The 22,349-nt window shown below is 36.1% G+C and overlaps 1 protein-coding gene across 3 annotated transcripts in view; it reads right to left on the bottom strand.

Annotated features, from left to right (window-relative positions):
- Positions 1-143: 143 nt before the first annotated feature.
- Positions 144-22,349, bottom strand: part of MYO6 (myosin VI) — a 156,971-nt gene continuing 134,765 nt past the window's right edge. For 2 of the 3 annotated variants that reach the window (XM_072408547.1, XM_072408548.1), the window contains exons 29-33: positions 14,494-14,597; positions 11,547-11,678; positions 9,345-9,371; positions 2,555-2,773; positions 144-1,736 (exon numbers count right to left, since the gene is read on the bottom strand). In XM_072408547.1, the coding sequence (XP_072264648.1) occupies positions 1,537-1,736; positions 2,555-2,773; positions 9,345-9,371; positions 11,547-11,678; positions 14,494-14,597 (682 nt within the window). In that variant the 3' untranslated portion in view covers positions 144-1,536. The remainder of the gene's footprint in view (positions 1,737-2,554; positions 2,774-9,344; positions 9,372-11,546; positions 11,679-14,493; positions 14,598-22,349) is intronic. The other variant, XM_072408549.1, reaches the window with a different exon arrangement.

Below are 22,349 nucleotides of genomic sequence, written 5' to 3'. Positions count from 1 at the left end.
AAAACTATCTGAAATAGATTTCCAACATTCTGATTTAATTTCTGACCAGGTTCCAATAATGTTTTCTTATGTGACACAGTGGCTTAAAATATATATATTTTTTTCATAGTATTTAAGGCACAAAAAGCTCACATACAGTAATCAGTTTCAAGTCACAACCACATGATTTTATTCTTATTAACGGAAAGGACATTGAAATAATGAAGACAATTATAAATAACAAGGGTCAAAACATGGTCATTAGCTGTGGACACGACAATGTTCTCATACTGTTTGAGGATGACTGATCCCGAAGTAGGGAATGTATAACAGCCTGACAAATCATACAGTATGTCAGTTTAATGGCTAGACAGAATGGCAACAGTGTATATTAGAAAAAGTTGGGTCCTAGAATCAGCCATACAAGGGATCAGAAATATTTGTCTTAAAAACTGTGTTCATTTCAAATGCTGATCCATTAAATATGTCAATATTAGTGGTCAAAACCAAACATAAATTTCTGTGTAGCAAAACACAAATGCACGTACACATGCAAAAAAAAAAAGGCTTTAAACCTGAAAAAGGGCATCTTTTCCTTGAATCCCCTTTTAATAAAAATATAAACCTTTTCAAATTGCTAGGTTACTTTGTTTCAGTTAAAACTCTAGAATCGGTTATAGCCTAAAATTTCAAAATGTTACATAAAAGCACACTGTAAAGTTCAGTAAATGCAAATGGTTTCTATATCAAGGGAATACCAGTGCACAGCTCACATAGCAGAAAAGCAGTTCAAAAGATACATGTGCCAAGGGTGCCATTGCTAACCTTCTTTTAAAAATGCTAAATGATAAGGAATCATGCTGACTTAAGCATTTTCTAAGTAGCTGATTGACTTCAGCATTTTCAAAGTCACTGACCTGCTAGTTATTTGTATGCATGTTCAAGGTCAGTCACTCTGAAGCCCTTAGATAAGCATGACAGCCATTTAGTTAGCATTTTTAGAAGAACAGATCAACAATAGTTGCCTGCAAATGTTTCTCTGTGCATGTTTTTTAAAGGCCTATGTCAAAGCACTGAAAAAAGTTCTACTAATTAGGGAAACTTTCATGGTCCCTTGAAGGTTTCTGCAGCTTTGCAGCTTTAAAAGAACAAAACAAAAAAAAAAACATGAAGGTAAAAGTGAACCATAAAATAGTAACTCAATTAGCACTTCATGGCTACCTCCTGCTAGGAAAAATATTACCGTATATGACTTCATGTTGATGAAGAAGAAACAAATGATCAAAGGTAAGGCCTCAAGAAGCATGATAAATAAAATTTAAAAAAAACCTACAAAATAGCCTACAAGGGCCACAGACAACATTTCTAATGTGCTACTAAATCAAAACATCAAAAAGTATGAATTAAGAAATCTCTGCAATTAATAAAACCTTTCTGCTTTATAATAAAACTTCTATATTATTATGGAATGTCTAGTACCTCTTGCGGAGGTTCACTTCCCTTTACATAAACCCATATGTACTAATCTCTTAGTGCAACAAATCATTCACTAATCAGCTACTTGAGGAGGTTCTGCAGCATTGCCGTTGCATAGGTTGGCCGGGCTTGTCTGCTTTCAATAGCATTACTCAAGTACTGGATCCCGCCGCAGCGCTCCCAAATTTCTTCAAATTGTCTAGGAAGAATTTCTGCTCCTCTTTTTCTTGTTAATCCAGTTTCCTCAAGGTTCAATTCACACATCTCCATGTCATCCTTGCCTGGAAACAAAAGAAATATTTGGAAATAAATGACTCCACATACAAATACATTTATGAAATTCAAATAATGCAAAAGTAGCACGATACTTTAAAAAACCTTAGCTTTAGAGCCACCTTGCCTTATGTGTGCTATATATAACCCCTTTTATATACATCACATCAGCGGGTGACTTGGAGCATGAGCATGAGGTAGTGATTCAGTAGTCCTTCAAAGAGACTTTCAAGTAGACAACATCTCCACTTGGTACTATGGACAAAAGTTTGCATGCACAGCCTGGCCATATTGGAAGACTGGATTGCCAGTAGGATTCTAATTCAGGATACTCATGGATTTGAGGTATGCTAAGGAGGTTATCCAGTGCATACAGAATAAAAGGTGGGCTAAGATATATAAAAATATTTTCTTTCTAGATTGTAGATGCACAAGCCTTTATGTTTTTGGCTATGCCACTGCAACAGGAATGGTTCCACTTTGATGCATTGCACTAACTTTATTACAAAACAGACAAGCACTTGTACAAACTGCAGGACCATGGGTTTTGGGGTTCAATAAATCCCGAAGATAGTGGGCCGGAGGTCTGTTCCCTTTTTAAACCATACTGGTCAAGCCAACACTATACAAAAAAAAATGTCTAATAATTTTCCCTCTGTTGCTCCTAAATTATTGTATTAATCGATAAAGTCAATGTCTGTAAAATTTCAATCTAAAACCAATAACAATCACAGAGGTTACATTTAACCATTTTGATCTGGAAACTATTTTATTCCAAAAACTATTTCACTCACAATCATGTATAACGATATATAAAAAAGCATACCTGCAACCAATAATATGGGAGGTTTGTCTGGGTGCAGTTCCATCTGACGAGCGATCCATGGGCCATCAAAGTGTGCATACCACCAGCCCTTTTTCTTGTTCTGAGGCTCCTTGTACTGATCAGCAGGACGAATAAATGGAATACGGAAGAAGCGCTGTTGCCGGTTTACTTCAATCTCCTGTTGCCGGGCAGGAAGCTGTACAACTGGATTCTGTTGGGCTGCATAAAAGTAACAATTGTTAATTTAAAATGTCAATTTATTTATTTATTTTATGATTGCAAACTATACAAAAACAGGTAAGCTATGCAAAAGCTGCAGAGGTCTTTCCAACGTCTGCTGCTAAAAATGGTGACTTTCATCCAGACTAGGAAAACCTTCCACTAAAATATGTCTGGGTATGCTGGGTGAATCCCCATCCCCTTCCTACAGGACTTTGCTCAGAAGGCTGGTGGCTTTATATTCAATGCTGTGGAAGATGGAAGGTAAGTAAAATCCAAACTTTATTATTTACAAGTATGTTCACTTACATATAGTAGGTAATTTGTGAAGGGTGGTGGCTAATTGAGGATTCATTTTGTAAAAAGCTGTACCATGCAGCATGTCTAATGGAGGAGTATTGTTTTCCTCAAGACCTGTCGGTAATTTTCCTGGCTCACTGCCATATATACGCAAAATCAAGCTGATCTGAATATTAACTGAGGCACTTATTTTTACTAGTAAAAAAATGATTTATTACTTAAAATTTTCAGTGGGAGCATAAACCAATTATTTACTTTTCTCCTATAGCCACAAACTCCAGCAAAAGTAGCGTAACGCCACCACTAAAGCCTCATAGACACGTGCAATTCTTGTCGTTGGAAAGGATCTTTCACGATCCTTTCCAACGATAAGAACCGCACGATGCATGAACGAGTGTTGTACATACAGCACCGTTCTGCTCTATGGAGATGGGAGGGGGACAGCGACGGAGCGGCACGCTGCTGCAGGCTCCCCCCTTCCCTTGCATTAGGATCGCTCGTCGTTCCTCGCCCGTTGATCCTCTAGGACAGATCCACGGACGATGAACGACGCGGGCTGTACACACGCCAGATTCTCGCCCGATATCCGACCTGAGCCGATTATCAGGCGAGAAAAATTTGACGTGTGTACGTAGCTTAACTGTGCCAGACAGGGATGGCCTAGTCACACAAGGAAATACAGGTTTGTGTAAAATTCTGTACTTTCTTGCTGCACCAATATGCATATGGGGGAACCATGGAATAAGGGCAGAGGCGAAGATCAATTTCTGGGACCATTTAGAATGCTAAAAAAACTTGGCTTATATTCTATTATATATATATGGGTATGCCATCTTGGCATTCCTGGCCTACTTCAGAAAGTGCACCAATGGTTACTATTGAAAACCACTATGAAAAATGAGTATATGCTAGGTGGAATAAATTGCCTACAATTTTAGGTTGGAATAAAGAAATTATATGCCTGGCTCAGCCGAGTAAGAGATCAACCCTGTATTTCTGGATTTCTAATGGAAGTAAAAGTAAGAAAAGCCCAATTTCACACATCTAAGGACATATTAGACATCTATTACAGCAGTGCAAAGTTAACTAAAGCAATAAAGGTCAAAGATGATTGCTGGCTGGTTGAATATTTTTTTTATGTCAGTTTGTGTATGAGTCTGCTTCCTTGGCCAACACATACTAACTGCAGCCTGGTGTATGTTCTACCCAGTTTATAAAATGACATAAAAATTCTCCTTTCGCTTCACTAGGTGCCCAGTTTTAAAATGTCCCCCATTATTGCATTAGAAATTCATCCAGGATAATAGGCCTGTGTTACTTCCATTCTGTCCATTCTGCGGTAATACTGCCTAAAGCAAGAGTTTGTCATATTATGTAGCATTTACTATGGTACTTTATTACAGTGCTTGGCTTTCAAGTCTAAATTTGAAAAATGCTGTACTTTTAAAATGGTGGAAATTACATTACATGGCTCAGTACTTTCCCTTCATATTGGCTGAAATAATATGAAGCTCAATTAGACCTTTAAAGGATTTGTGAGCTAGGTTTGAGATTTTCAGGAAGGAATGGGGATATTCAGGAGTCATTTGCAGGTAAGCTGTCTGTAGAAGGCACCCTAGGCTTTTATAAACATTCATATATTTTTTGCATTAGGTTAGATATGCAGAGATTAAATCTTCAGGCAAATAAATGATTTTTTTTCTGAACATGTTAACTAAGATTCAAACTGTAGTGCCTGAAAAGAAATACTATATTGTAATGCACTAATTCTGATTTTACAAGCAATCAACTGTTTCTGAAAGTATAGTTAAATGCATCTTTTTTTAGATTTAGTTGGATTGATAGGGGTTAGAATTAATGCCAAGTTTTTATTGCTGCCCCTTTAAGAAATAGAAACCATCACTTTCTAACTAACTGTCCTGATCATCATTGTCACTGGAAACGAACTTGAGGGTAAATCAAACATTTTGAGGTGAGAAACTGAGGACACATCTGGGGACACTTATTGCTGTGATAATTATATTAAATTACATTTCTTGAGTCTACAAAATGATGTGTTGATGTTGAAAATGATGCTCAAAAAAAGAAAAACACAACAGTCCAATTATACATGAATTTCATGTTCAGCCTGACATCACTTTCTCTTCATTCCTGTTGTATTTTCTATTTATTCTGTTCAGTTCCTTTTTCCTTTCCTCCATTCTGTTCCTGTCCTTGCTTCTATGGTACCAGCTCAATGATACCTTAGAATTCAATGGTTCAAATTCCATGAGTTTAAATCATTTGCAGGGGTGAGCATTGGGGAGAAACAAGTTTGCTTTAAACCAACTACATTTTTCCTTTTTTAAATCTGCCCCACAAAATAAACTTTAAATCTGGTTGTTTGGTTTGTGTGATGCCCACAAAACTCTTCTAGAATAGTAAACTTGGAATCTGAGTTGGTGTTTTGGGTATCTCCATTTTTTTCATTCCTCCACTAGAATATTGCTAATCTATAGATTATTCTATAGAACTATTTTAGATTTTAAACATTTTACAATATCATTAACGATAATAATATAAATATCTCAAGGCAATAGATTAACCATCTGCCTCTGTTGGGCTGTATGGAGGATATTTGCATGGACTTAAAGGCCTATTCCAACCTTGTTTCTAACAGAAAATTCAATATCCCACAACCACCTTTATGGCTGTGTTAAAGGACCATCACTTAGAGAAATCACACATCAGGCTAGTAACTGAGGTCATTCTACCTGAAAATGTTAATCGACAAAAAGGGTGGGAGCAGGTTGGGTTTTTGGTGGTAGAGTGTGTGTTTAATGCTACCCGCCTGCAAAGAATGTAGGGTCTTATTGCCATCCCATAGTGTGACGACAAAACATGACATACACATACAAAATAATATAACTGACGATGCCGCCATATACTTTATCTGTTTTAATGCCATGTTGGCCTAAAGTTTATCAGCTGTTTGTCAAAATGCCACAAGGAATGCAATATTCATCTATTTTTTTCTTTTTTAGCAATCAAAACATAGTTTGGAAAAGACAACCAACCAAAGAGATCATATCCTTAATAAAGAAGCATATAGTTCCACCTGCTGTAAAGATCCCCACTCATTGATCCATTATGTCTGCTAGGTATCTGCTTTTATATTTTGTTAGCCAGATGATCATGATTTCAGAAAACACTGAGTGTTTATTATACAAAATATCTATCACAAAGCAATAAAAAGGAGGACATTTATCAGGAAACCAGCAAAAAGCAAGTTCGTAACACAGAAGCAAATCAGGATGTGTTACACTTAGCAAAGTCTCTGCAACAGATTTTACTGTATGTTTGTGACTCATGAATTTCAATTTCTGGGCAACCACCTGCAACAGATCTATTTATACTGCAGATGAAACACTTTTCCTGTAAAACGACACATAATTAGGAAGTGGTCAGGTTTAATTCAATTGCAGTGCAACATGGGAGAGGCAAAAGGAGCAATCCATTACTTAAACTGTAACTGTGTAACAAATCTGTTGCGGGATCTGTATTACCACTTCTGTTTGGCTTTGCCTTTCTATTCAACACAAATGATAATTGTCCCCCAAAGTATTTGCAACCTCTGTGACAAATTTCAAAACAAATTGTCACCAGTAGGTACATAAAGACAGAAATTCAATGTGAACTGCTTGTGCTTAACTTTCCATATTAAAATCCTCAAAACCAAGAACAGCAATGTTTTCTTAGCATGACACAAGATGACTTATTGAATAAAGAATGAAAGAAAGAAAGGTGAATGATTATGTGCAAGTGCAGTCTACTGCACCAACCAGTGAAAAAAAATCTCCATATATTTGACCCAGAAATTGGTTGTTAAAGATTAAAGCTGTTCACACATCATCAGTGCTCCTTACACTTCCTTACTGCAAGGCCTGCATGTGGCTGATGATGTATAGCAATATAAAGCACCACACCAAGATAGTTAGAGCATTATACAGAGAAGCAACTTATTACTGCTTCTCACTTCTTAAGCGCTTTGCTACAGTTATGTCAATCAGTAGAAAACCTTTCCATGCAAAATATATCCAGCTGAGGATGTCTGTATTTGCTTTTCCAAATTGTGTGAAAGTATATAGATGGAGCAGCAAGGCATTAAAATAACTGTTCAGGGACCTGGTTGTGAGTAACATATGTCTCTCAGTATAAAAGATTTAACTTTTTATTAGGATATACCTAGTTAAAATTGCAGGTAACTTCACAGAAAATCTATAGAAGTGGTTTATTATGGCTACTTGCACTTTTTCCAATAATGATTTTTTAAATAACTTGCAAGATGCCACTCCAACAACACTCTACTCCTTAGCATGTCCTCCTACCTCCTTTCATACAGTAGCTCTCTCCTCTTGTAGTATTTAATTACCCTTTGTCATGGGCTGTCCAACCCTTCTTTAACCTTCCCTCATTACTTTTAGGCAGTTACCAATGTGGAGTGGATAGAAATGTATGCAGTCAAGCTCAACCAAGGCTCCAGAGGCTAATTGGCCTTCCATTTGATGATGACTACATAGGCCATCACTACCTTGTTGGGCAAGTTGCATGACTCAGATGATGTTTTTAGGTGTCTATAAAGGGGAAGTTAAATTTAGGTTACATCCCTGGGACTGCTGTGTCTGCCAAAACCACTTTCAAGATGGCAACACCCTGTAGAAGGCACAGGGCTTTTGTCTACACAAGAAGGCCTTTACAGGGTATTACCTTGCATAGAAGGAAAATGCACATAATATCATGTGGGAACATTTGTTGAAAAAAATGGTCTGAAGCTATTAACATAATTGTTTTCCTCAGTTAATGTGTTTCGTATGCTAGCTTCTGTGAGTTTCAGAGAAAGTTACATGCATATTACAGTATGATATTTAAACATCTGTATGTAAATCTGCCAAGTCTTAGTATTCCAGCTCTGCTCTATAGTAGAAAATCACCATAACCCAGATTTAGTAAAATCTAATGCAAATGTGCAAAAGCTTTCTCTACAGATCTTTGGCAGGAAGGGAGCTCTCTCCCTCCCCTCCCTATTTCCTGATCAATATGGTTGGTATGGTTTGGAAAGGACCATGGAAGACATGATAAGAGGAGTAACTTTAAAGATGTATTTTTACTCCCCTATTGTATGATAAAATACTTTAAAGTTTGGAATATTTAATTACTTATGATGGTTTACCCTTTATTGGTTTGGATGTGCTTCGATCCTGCTGTCCTACCTGTGTTGCGATAGGCTACCTTTAAAGCATCTACATAGACCTGATAATAGTGATCATTTAATATTGTGGATCTCAAATAGACCCCTGATGAAGCAGACAATTTGTTTTGCTGCAATCCACATCGGGTCAAAGTGGTATTGAGACTACAAGTGATACGTGTCTGTAAATGTGAATCATGGTATTTTAATATATAATATGAAAGTTTGCTGGTATTTTTAATAATAATTGTGATGTAATTATTCTTAGGATGTCTTAAAAGTCCCAATTTGCATTTTTTTTGTTGTTTAAATGTTTGATCTAAGGGATGTAACATCAATGAAAATAATATAGTCCCACTAAGGACCATTGAAACAATCAAAAGTAACTAAGCATAATAAACAAATTACATAAATGCTCACTAAAAATACACTATTCTTACATTGCATTTCTGTTCAAGTGGCTTTATGGCCTCCTAGATCACTTTTACCTAAAGCCTTTATTAAAGCTTAATTTAACCCCATTAACTGTCATGATGTACAGCATGAACCTGGCAGATAAAGCAACATATACCCATTAATCTGAATGCTGTGGAGTCCACTGCACCCCATTTACTGTCGGATTGTATTAATGGATGGGTCTGTTAATCGAGCATGCTTCTGCGTATGTTAAAAACAACAAAGGATCTACATAGAGGTAACTCCACTCCAGTTCTACGTGGTTGTCTGTTCACTAAAATAATGTAAATGCAATTTTACAAGTAGAGTGCCTTGTTGCAATATATAGATCTATACTGTCTTTACATCAAAAGGCCTGGGTAGGCTGGACATTCTTCCTAACCATGCTCAGTCGTTGCGAGAACAATATTTAGTACTAGCCTGGAAAGTAGACCCCAGCTTGCGCTCAGAGAATTCACAAAGCACCTTTTAGATAAATGTTTGCATGGTTTCCATAACTGTAGCAAATGTCATTATGGTTAGTAGCATAAGGTTTAGACACCATTCCCACTTTCTCCTGGTTAGTCTGTTTACCATCTCCACACTTACGTTTGTTGTTCATAAATGGAGCAAAATCTGTAAATAAATACCAGTCAATTGAATTTAATACATCACATGTAATATTAAAATGCTTTGAAGTTTTTTCCTAATTTATAAATATTATAACAAGACAGGATAAATCAAAGGACGATCAGTTAAAAAAATGCAACGTTTATCATCAATAATCACAAGTAATTTAAACAAGCCTAATCAATCTATTTAAATATAAACCATCTGGAAGTTATTTTATGTGTAGAGTGATTACATTTAAGTGACCACAATAAGTTTTCTGTGATGAGAAACCTACCTCACAGGACCTGAAAATACATAAATTTATTCTCACATATTCACAATTCACCAGTAACATTTATATATTGACTTGTCCATTCTGCTTACATGTCCTTTTATATGATTGGATTTAAAGATGGGTTACTACAGTACAATCTGTATTATCATTGTCATTTTACAGAGATAATACTGGAACCTGTATTATTTTGCTTGGGTGATTCTTAGACAAATAAGGTTATTTATTAAAGCTGGCTTCATGGACTGGCTTATTTATTAAAGCAAAGTGCTGTGTGTAAACCACAATTACACTAACATATCTTTTGCTGACCTAACTAAAACTTAAACTGAATTCTGTACATTGCACTGTTTCTTCCATTAAATTGCTTTATTGAAACTAGTCCTGGTAGAGATCCTGATTCCAACTGACAGATTTTAAAACCAGTACTGTTCCTGCAAATGTTTTACCCCAAACTGTGCTGGGAAGACAACTGAGCCCAATTTTCACAAGCATCAAGTGCAGTAGCCAAAAAGAGCAATATCATTGAAGGAAACAGTAGATAAGCAGTCTATGCGTAGCTCCAAAGTTTGGGTAGTTGAGCTCTTACAAACAAAATGAAATCAGGAAAACAAGAGGTGCACTAAAAAGGTATTTTTTAGCACATCTACTCTTACGTAGAATTTTTAAAACTTTAACATGAATGACAAATCCACTTAAAATAAATCAATGGATTTTATATGACATCACTAAAGCATTTTTCTTCATGTCTGAGTGCCAAGCTGTGTATTCCACCAAAAATATTTATTTAAGCAACAGACACTGCATAAATATAGAGCCAGTTATCCGGATCTTTTTTTTATTAGGCTGCACAGGTGTTAATCTGATTATCAGGATGTACAACTGCCCACAGGGGCATGAGGAACAGTTGGCATATCTTTGCCCAAAAAAGCATTAGATAAAAACAAAGAGCTTTACTGATTTAAGTAGAAAATTAATTTATTCTGCCTCCTGAACATGTCGTTTAAAGTATTTCCCAGCAACTGTTTCTGCCTTTAGCCCAGCTCACAATAACCTAATTGTGTTTACACCTTAGTTTACCTAATAAAAACTAAGACTTCTGATAAAGTGCTCCACTTCTTTTTAGAAAGGGAAGAACTTGGATTGTAGGCCAAAGCTGTATAAAAGCACTCCACTCCTACACATTCTGTCTACTGTAATATACTTGGCACTTCCCTCCTGCTCATTTGTTTATTGTGTTATCTGTGCCGCTGGTATGCTAATGCCTACTTAGATAAACTGCACTGTTATCTTACTTATTCTGCCTACTTCAGCACCCTCCTACTCACTCTGCCTATACCTATACCATCTACAATGTTCTCCTACTCACTCAGCCTAATCCTATACCCTTAGCACGGTTTCCCTGCTCACTCTGCCTAATGTGATACCCTCTACACTGTTCCCCCTATTCACTCCAATATGCTCTACACTATTTTCTTACTCACTCCCATAGCGTCTACACTGTTCTCCTGCTCACTCTGCCATACTCCGATACCCTCAGCACTGTTCTCCTGCTCACGTTGGTTAATCCGATACCCTCTGCACTGTTCTCCTACTTGCTCTTCCAATTCTTATACCTTGTGCACTGTTCCCCTACTTATTCTGCCAACTTCGTTAACCTCTGTATTAGTCACCTGTATACACTGCTCACTAAAACATTTCTAAGGAGTTATTGGTAACATACCTAACCTTAAATGTTTTGGAATAGGCACTCTTTCGTTTACCGTTTCTAAATAATTCAATACTGGTGTTTAAAATAGCAGCATACTGGTATCTACCGTATCTAAAATAATAAACACAAAATACGCATAGGGACTAGTGCAGCAGAAATACTTAACATCCCGACCCCTGAATGAGGTAGACCTTACCATAGTCTGTAACTGATTTTGGAGCTCGTTGTTCAGTGTCCGCATTGCGCTTCTTGTTCTTGGATTTCCAGGCGTGATAAACTTTGAGCCGCCTGTGAAACTCCTCTCTGCATGCTGCCAGCAGCTCTATGTCTGTTCAAGAGATTTATGGGAAAACATATTTTGGTTAATGCTACCAAGAAATATCTGAGTGCCCCGATAATGTCAGCAGCGCTAGGCCAGCACTCTTATTGATGCTTTTTTTATTCTGCTGGTATAAGATAGATTTCATTTCAAAGTAAGCTACCTTATTTATGTGACATATTCAAGAAAATGACAACAGGCTCAAAATGCATAAATGATGCATAAAATACATGTGCCTGAACTTTTTCTAAAAATGAAGTCTCTTCATGAATATATGCTATCCTACATAACCTACAAACACCTCTGATAATAATTGTATTTCACATTTCCCCTTGCCTATACATTACTACATTTCTGATATTTTTCTTCAATGAACCTACTAGAGGCAGGTGACCATGTCCCCAGGAGCACACATTTAATTTCTTCCAGCAATGTTTTGATACATAGTCTTCAAAGTATGCCTCACTAAAAAAATATAGGCACAGTAGGACAATGATTTTTTTTTAATAAATCATGTTTTGCAAACACACCACAAAAAATGCTGTACTAAGACGTTAAATCTGTTTAAAAGTTGTGAAAGAAAAGGACAAGCCCAAACGATGACGTTAATGGCTACCATTCTTTATTGGCAGTGGATGATACTCTGTTAGTGGGGTCAGAAATGGTAAAATGCAAAGAAGGGTGCATAAAGGGGAACTAAATCCAAAAATGAAAAAGTTGCAACCAGGCAGGTTCTTTATTGCAGAAGACACATGATGTCTCATCTGCAAAAAAATGAACTTAGTGGCCTGATCTCAATTTTTTAATTCTACTTACCTGTCCCTGTTCCATCATGGGCTCTGCCATCTTTCTTCTTTTTCTGCTGTCACTTTTTGTCCATCTTGATTGGCTGGGCCAGGCATCCTACACAGCCATTTTAGGACTGCGATTAGTTGGGTAAGAATACCTATTGTAGAATGGACATCAACTGTCCCTTTCATGTTTATGTTTTTATTTAATTCTTCCTGCCTCCATTTTTGATAAAATAGACCATGGAACAAGCAAGGATTATTGAAGAGGTATAGAAAAATATTTGTGACGTGCTTACTGCTTACAACCACTGTGTAAAGCTTATTTGGATTGCATTCACAATTATATACCAATAGTCTAAATAAACGAGAGAAAAAGATAATGGCCACCTTCACTATCCCTGCAGGATAGATTTCTTTAATATAAATTAGCAATTATATATACCTTTACAGTATGTTTTACACAAATCAGCAACACAGTGTAATACTGTATATTAAACTTGTTTCAAATGCAGGGAATGAGAATACAAGGCGGGATATGATACTTTCTCTATAATACGTATAACTAAAAATTTTTCAGACATTAGAGGATCTGTCAAATGCAGAATTATCTGCCCTAGTGACATACTAGCATGAACAAAACAGTTTGTAGAAAACATAAATGGCAGAAAAAAAGCAACCTCCCAATCACTGTTCAAGTCATTTGTTTCCTGCCAGTAAGCTGCCCTTTCTGTCTGAGGCATCACGTCTCTTGCCAATCTATTAGGAACTCTGCTGTCTTCTCTCTAGAGGTGAGATGGAGTTCAGCACTCCGTACAATACAGCCAGATACCGGTACTTTTAATGGGAGCACAAGGGGATGAAATGCCAGATAGGAGAGGCAGTTGCCTACTAACAATGTTACTTTTTCACATGAAACAGAAAATGACATAAAAGTCATTTGTGTAAAGTAGAGATCCATTAATAAAAGTGAGACTGTCTTAGCTGGTACAATATTTTACGTGCTAAAGATAGCACAAAGATGTTGTGCTTGAAAGCCAAACCGGAAATTACTGATTCATTTTACTAATTGGAATTTTGCTTATTTAGGAGAAACCAATTTACATTATTTAGCGCTTTGGGACAATTTATTCTTGCATAAATCCTGGGTATTTTTATTGGATTTTCTTTAAAGAGCCATAGGCACACTGATAATAACAAGTGAGATACCTGACAAGAACAGAATGATAATAAAGCACATGTTATAAATGACAGCTAACACTTTCTTAACCGACAACTAAAAGTAAGGCAAGATAAAGATGAAAAGAAGAGAAAGGAGAAAGAATTAACTTATGTTAACTTAGTTGAAAAGTTAAATGATGGCAGGTGCTGGGGATGAACTTTGTGATTAAGTTCCCTGATGCTCACTTTTCCTGAAGAATGGGATTTCTTATATGTATGCAGTTGAAGTACGACTTTGGTATAGCTATGAACCACACTATAACAGGTTGCATGTCACAATATTGAAATAGGCTTTCCCATTCCTTTATCCCAAGGCACTAGCATTGCTAATAGTCTACAGACCCAGCAGACCATATGAAGGTCAATAAATGCCTCTGGTTTGTGGTCAACCAGGTCTGTACTCAGCAGCTTCTCAGGGTCTTGATTGTTCCGGTCTTTGCTTAATTGACATTTCCTTCCATGGGGACAGCAGATTCTGAGAAGTATTGCTTCTCAAAGGCTGCAGGTATGTGAGGTCAGCATCATCCAATAAGTGAGCCTGTTTGTTTGCTATGCATGGAAAAAATTCTAAGATAAGTTATGTTCATACTAGTAGAGATTAATGTACAGACCAACAACTTGACAAAACTAGCTGAACTATCAGAAGTGAGATTGTTTCTCCAAGAACTAATTAGAAAATCTAAGCATTAAATACAGGATAGCTATAACTTTGCATCTATCACACGTCAGCCTCAAGCTAAAGTATCATTTTGTCTAATGTGCTTATCCTTAATGAGTTACTTCCACTTCAGCAGTAGCCAGTTTTGTAGACTTACCACATGAAGTATTGATTGCATCTCTCAGCTCCGCATATTTCCATTTACTTAAGTCATGCTTTTTGACGGTAGCAGTAGATTTTGTAGCTTGAACCTGCACTCCCCTGAAAGAGTGGTACAAAGAGAAATTATTTTAAATAATAAAAAAAAAAAAAATACTAGTCTAAGAATTCTTTTAGAATATACGGTAGGAGGAATCACAACCATGCAAAGACAGCACACACGTATATAGCTATCATAAAAATGTTGTAAATATAGTTTTTTACTTGTGATGACATAAAAATATCACGACATATAAAAAGATCACCTTGGACTAATATAATTTACTTTAAGAGCACAGACCTAAAAATAAATCAGTGGGTATTATACAGGCTAGTAATCAGATTACTACAGAATGGGGCCCAAGGCAAGATAGCAGCTTTGACAGCGATGCTTTCAATTGACATTGATAAGGATTGCAATAGGCACTAAAGAAGCCATCCTGTTTGCCTTATCTCTCCAGTATGGTCACAAGTACACATGGAAGTACATTGCCTAAAGCAATCTCAACATTTCTCAACATTTATCCCAATGGCCAACAACGCAACAACTATCCTTTCCACTGACTACCACAATAGTATCCTATGAGTTGTATAGTATTTATAGGACGGGATCCCTGAAGACCAGAAAGTTGATTTAAGGGTTCCTCCATGTCAGAAAGGTTAAAAAACGTCTGAAATCTAGAATAGCATTTTTACATGCTTCATGTAATCTTAATTAAATCTTTTAAAAAAAATAAATATGAACACAGGTTGTAATAAAATATATCAAAGTGTTAAAGCAACTCAGCTTGTTTTAAAGCACAAAGTGGTAAATAGCACAGAATGAAAGTGATTTTAATCATGTAAAATAGTGGATAACAGAAAATAATCACTATTCACAGCTCTGATTTCATTGAATGATAATTTCTTGTCTGTGAACTGCTGATAATTTCTGAATTGTCATTATTCTAGGTATTGAAAGTAACTATTAAAAACAGGACAGAACTAATTGTCTAATAAAAACATTTTTTTTAAAATGATGGCGAATCCAGTACAAGGGCATTTCAATCATATGTAGGGAGCCTCAGCAGCAGCCTCGGCTTATCTCTTATCAGAAGCATTAATCTTTCTTTGATTTCCTAAACCTATGCAACAAATTATCCTGCGGATATTTTTGCTATGCACCCAAACAGCTCTGAGTTGATATTTTTATACTCTGAATTCTGTATGGCTATGAGCTGACCTAGGTAGCATGATGAATCTGCAAGGAGATCACTAGGTATGCACATAGAGCAAGGGTTGTGCTTTACAGCTGTAGGCTAGAGACAGACTTATCTACTACTTTAAATATTTTTTGTTTTGATGAGTTTAACAGATATCTACTGAAGATTCAATTGACAACATATATTTGCATAGCCTGGCTAAGCCATATCAGCATTACCCTTAATAAATATAAACATGCCAATGCACCATCCATACATAATCATTAGAGTATTGCTGCCCAGTACTTTCCATTGTGGACAACTAAATGCTCCCTTAAAACTCAAGCAAAATCAAACATATCAAAGAAAATGTTACCAGGTTTAGCAGGGAGCCATTTTCTTGACACAGAATGGTTTTCTATGTAAGGGAGATAGACAGTAGTCATCAGAACCTCTCCTTTACTTTAAGGGGGCTTTACTAAAGGCCTGAAGGGAAATGATACATTTAACAATAAAAGGTAAAAAGATGAAAATAGCACATAAAAGGGAAGAGAAATTAAATAATCTAAGAATATCTTTTCTATAATGCTTCAACAGCTTTTTTTATTCATGTACAGGAGTATCATTCTCTACATGATTATTTTTTTTCTAAGTTAAGTTTAAGTAATTAAAGTAACAAAGTAAAATAAACCATAACTATACCAAAAAGCAATTTATCAACAAAATACAAAAATCTTAAGCAAATAGAATAAAAAAGCGTTACTTCAGAATACTACTCTCCAGAAAAACGCTTGTTCTTCAAGATGCCTTGATATTATTTCAGTAATGTGAAAGAAATGATCTCTATAGTCCATACTCGTTTTAAATAAAATATATGGCCACAAAAAAGCTTTTGGTATTTGCAGATGTACTGTATAGAACCTAATCGGCATATCCAAGAAAGAATAAATCCTTATCCTTTAGGCCTCTGCACATTTCAGTCTTCTACAAACCCCTTAGAACTCGGGTACATGGGAAATGTTTTCCTGCATTTGTGTCAACTGATTCCTAATTACATAAATGGTGCAGTTTATATGACAGTTCTAAGGATGTTTTCAATATTCCGTGCATGAGATTCTCCGGACAAAGCGTGTTGCACTGACCTGAACTCAAATACATGTGTTTGAGCTCCACTGCACTACTGCAAAGGCAAATATTTTATGCTCATGTACACAAACCCTTATAAACAGCAGAATGATCCTGTTTCAGATGTTGCATATGGTCTGGATTTCAAACTAAGAAATGCTTCACATAGATAACGCTTGTCATTTATGTTCAATGCAAGACACAGCCTGCAATTACAATGCAGATACAGTGAGATTCATGGAATACTTAAATAATGTTAATATGCAAGATAATTACATGTTTATAAATTAATTAAATCACTCTCATGCACTCACACATAAAACAAAAATATGACTGGTTGTTCGGAGCAACATGCCTACTATTCTTTCACCCAGTACTTCATTTTGATTCTGAACTCAACACCATACACACAAAATTAAGAAAAAATGTATTTACATGTATGTGTATTCTTCTGTGAAATTAAATTGTGAAATTAATTATGATTGGTAATGACTGTGCCAACTGTGCTAAACATACAGTTATTTCTCACCAACCTAGCCAGTATCTGTGACATTTCTTTAATCATTTCATCCCTATTAAAATATTTAGAGCACATTATGACATTTCGGTCAATAAAGATGTTAACACAAAGAATATACAGTTGGGTTCAAATGATATACATACTGTGACTGTTCAGAAAAATGTGGCAATTTACACACAGTTTTACAGAATAGAGCAAACAGAGCAAAGTATACTACTACGCTACCAAGTGAAGACTCCCCATACAATCTACTGTGTTGATTTATATACTGACCAGTACTGCAGCACCACATAGAAGTAGCTGAAACAGTGCTGCGTAATATGTTGGCGCTATATAAATCCTGTTTAATAATAATAATAATAATATTTTACACACATTTTTAAATTGATAGGGGCACCAAGTTTTTTTTTCTTGTCACACCTGGGGAAGGTATTACCACTGTGGTTTCATCCAGAGGGGTACTGTTTGGCATTTTAATGTTGTCTGACTACTCAATATATTCAAGGTAACTCCTACTGGGGATCATTTTTTCCAATGCCTAAAAAACCTGCCCAGGTGGCATCCGTTTGACAGCTTGTAACTTTACAAATATACTGGGTTGGATTATATTGAAACATCTGACCTTATTCTTCAACTGAATGTACGTCTATGAGTTGGAGGTTAACCTGCTGCTGTACACCCACAATTGGACATTGTATACCACATAAAACAACGCTTGAACCACACATGGAAAAAAGACTATACTATACTTTCTAGGCAAGGATCCTCATAAAACACTTTTATTGTAACTGTTGGGGATGAATATTTTGCTTCTCTTGCAAGAAGTCTGATTTTACAACATCTAGTCTTACTAAAACAAAAGAAAAAACAATATAAGTAATTTGGTTTGTATCCAATCACGCAGACCTTGTACTTTATAGTTGCTAGTGGCTCTAGATGTGATCATCTGCAAAGCCAGCAGTAAAATGTGTTTCTTACTATATACATCCAGTTTCTTATTGAAATATATAAGAATTGCTGGGACATAAATCATATGATTGTGAAACATAAATATACTGAGGTCCTCCAAACATTTAGAGACATTTTCTGGGAATGGTAGCAATTACAAGATATGTAAGCAATACATTACTCATCTAATACCTTAAATTTAAGAAAGTACTGCCACACAACGTAAACCTTCTGCTTATCTGCAATTTAAAATCATCATCCATGTTTTATGTGGACAAGAGGCTAAAAGAGCTGTATAATGGACAATTTGGATTAATGCTTGTAAAGATACTTCCAACATTCTCTAGAGTTCATTATTCACACTCTGATCTTGATTGGCTACAGCTGCCTTCTTTTTCACAAATGCCGAATACTGGAAGTCAATTTCATGACATAAAGATGTCTGTGCTGGTTAGTTGAGTCATTTTATGGACTTGGTATGTTTCACCTTACACAAATTTTTTGTAGTTCACTTACATATCTGCCACAAAGCGGAGCAGTGAATACCGTTGCAAAAATATTCCTAACATACAACTTTGATACTCTTAAGGCAACATAAATATTAATATTTAATTCTTTCTAAACTAATATCTAAAAAGATATTAAAAAAGTATGCAATCAAGATATTTAGACAGAAGCATGGGAATTAACAAACATTTAGTTTACATATACAGTAAAACCCAGGTTTTCAGGAACTCAAATAACCGACACCTGACTTTCTTGATTGCTCCTGCAGCCCTATCGGAGCTGTGGCATGTATTCTGCATTCAAGTATACCTACCACAGCTGGGCTAGGGCTGCGGGAGCAATCAGGGGAGCGGGGCTGTCAGGACAGCAGAGCAGAGCGCTGCTGATTGCTCTGCTCTGTGATTGGCTGAGAAAAGGGAAACCCTGATGACGCTTGAGCCATCATCAGGGTTTCCCTTTTCTCAGCCATTCAGCCCTAGAGGTGAATAGGGACAAGTCTTCCCATTCAAGTCTAGTGCTGCATGGCTGAGAAACCTCGGTTAACTGGAAACTACACCTATCCGGAATCGGCCATTGCCCGTGGGTGCCGGATAACCCAGGTTCTACTGTATACAACAAAAATATAATACTGAAACTAAGAAAAGTAAAATCATTTACATAAAAGTTTTTATACAGAGCTCCATGTTTTAGTATTAAATAGTATGTTGGTACATTGTACCATGTTCATAAAGGGAAAAATATATGGACAGCTCATTTATACCAGTAAGCCAAGTTGTGGTGAAGTGGCTGAAGCCCAACTCAAGCTTTACATTTTTACCCAAACAGCAGTACCAGCTTTCACAAACATGTACTGTTTCTGAAGATTACTGGACACTTAAGTGGTCTTCCAATAAATGTATTTAGTAATCCAGTGCCTTACAAAAGTAGTCATTCCTCTCTGTGTTTGTCTTGTTATGTTGCATTACACCCTGAATCAAAAAATGGATTTTTGCACACAATTTTATTTACACAGCATACCTACCCCCACCGCCAGGCTTTTGTTGCTGGATGGCTTCTCTTGCTAGATTTGTACTGTTACTATATTATTTCCATTTTGTTACAATGTAATTAATAGTGTTGTGTGGGGTATTTAAGCTTTGGGATTTCATGTGACACTTTGACTTCATAAGGGTGGACTTTAATCACTAATTGTTTGACCAATGAAAGTTAACTGGTTGGATCAGATCCTAAGAAGTTTCACTTCATTTTCTTTAGCTGCCACCTTCAAGACCAGTGTAACAGCAATGGCACCAGTGGACAAAACCCTGTGACTCTATGGTAAAGCAGCCTCTAATACAGAGTTCTGGAATAATATCCAGGTTCTTGACACCTTTTTAACTCCCAACTTTGTTTAATGATGGGCCCAGTGTTTTTTTTTGTTTTTGTCCCGTATACATTTTACAGGTACTATTATGTTTAATGCTGTATTAAATTCTTTGTCAATGATGCAGTTATCTGAAAACTGCTTGTCTAGCAGAAATAGCCTGAACTATCTTCAATCTGCTGGTAAATGACAAGGTTCAGAATCAATGGGCAGTAATAACTTGTAGAGGGACAAGCTAACTCTGATAAACAGGTTTCATTGACATTTATTTCCTGTGTCAGAAAACCCACAGAAAGATAAAAAGTGTTAGTCTGTGAACAAGATCATAGGTAAGACTGTAAAGTGACTGCAATACAATTACATTACTAATAAATCAGAAAAATCAATATACCAGGCACACTATCTAGCTAACATGCAGAGAGTTCAGCCGTATGGGGCCACTACCAGGGAAGCTTAATGTCTGGACTCTCAGGTGGTGCACAGCAGGAATAATCCTCATGTCAGATATAACATGTTCTGACTTTATCAGACAAATGGAAAATCATATACCCAATGATGCAGAAATGACTAAACATGCTGCATTACACTTGTAAAATAAACCAACTGTAGTAAAGATAGTATAAAGATCCAAAAGTCATTCATAAAAAGTAGTAGACATTGCATTGAATCTGTAAGATGTATTTAAAGTCCATTAGGTATTTTATATTATGTATATTGCAAAAAAGAAAAAGCTTTATTAATTCTTTAGCATAGTTTATATTTGATTTAAATTTTATTTCATTGCTGCTCCAGTCTGTTATATGCTTCAGAAATCAATTAGTGATCTGTGTACAGTAATGGTTCATTGTGCTCGGTTATGATTGTAAAAGAAGAATGCCTTTGAAAAAACAATGTAAAGCAATAACTTAATTGGCCCCTAACTAGACTAGTGTTTCAATAAACAAGGAGCTTCAGATGAAAACCTATTGTCAGATTTTTTGCTTAAACAAGAAAATGACAGCTGCAGGAGTAAAGTGTCAATGTGACTGGTTAGAAAGGAACAATATACTTCATATAAGAGCCATTCTGATGGCCTTTCAATACACAATCTTGGTTCTGTCTATGGCATAATGAAAATATATACTGAGCATGGGTTTTATGTTGTAGAAGCAGATATCAGCTTTTAAAAAACAAACAGCTCTACAGAAGTTGAAGTCCAACTAAATTCAAAATAGAACAAAGGAAAATTCCAATAGGATTAAGGTTGATAAGTGAATACAAAATGTGTATAGGAGAAATGCGGTAAGTTAAATAACTGATAAATGGGACAAAGTAAATGTTGTATGGGCCATACATGCTTGCACACTGCATTAAATATTATATTTGTGTTAAGCTGCTAGGATGGTCAATCAGATATGATCATATGCCACCCAAAATAGGAAGAACAATGGATGCCAGGTTACATTTTCCACTAGCTTTGTTTTACAGAGAAGACCATGTGTTAACATCAGGAGGCAGGATTTATTAGTAGAGATTCACAGGTAGAAAGTGGCGAGCAAATGTCTGACCATAATCTATTAAAAGGAAAGTAAAAGCCACAAGAGGTCAGATTGTTGCACAGCTAGAGTCAGCCATAACTATACAATAGGTTTTACAATTTTTAAATTTCATTGCCAAAGGTCCTATATTTTATGTATGATAACAAGCTTGATATTTTGATTATCATTTAACTTTGAGTTTAGATGGCTTAAAAAAGTGATATCTATTTTATGAATCAGGATAAGCGTTCAAGACAAGCCTACTGAATGATTTCGGAGTAAATGATCCTATTCAGTATGCATTCAGTGACTGGTATGACATTTAATGACAGGTTTTCTATCCTTTGGGAAGAGATTAGTTCTCTTATGAAATGTGCTTAATCTTCTATCTTCACAGACCACAAACTTTGCTTGAGTACCAAGAACTTGTAATGCAAGTCTGGAAACTGCACAGAACACACCCTCATCACACCACTTCCAAAGTCATACAGAACAACAAAGCTCTTCTGCTGTCATTAAAGTTGCTAATGAGACTCAGGCAAATTAGGAACTATAAATATTAATGGTTTACTAATAGACTTTTGCCTTGTGGTATCATCAGGCTGAAATAAACAGTAGGTGCTAGCATGCAAATGAATTTCCTTGCTATGAAAC

This window comes from Pyxicephalus adspersus, chromosome 4 (assembly GCF_032062135.1).
Source record: "Pyxicephalus adspersus chromosome 4, UCB_Pads_2.0, whole genome shotgun sequence".
In the NCBI taxonomy this organism is placed as follows: domain Eukaryota; kingdom Metazoa; phylum Chordata; class Amphibia; order Anura; family Pyxicephalidae; genus Pyxicephalus; species Pyxicephalus adspersus.
Note: the sequence above shows the minus strand (reverse complement) of the source record. Positions and strands in the feature narration are given on the sequence as shown.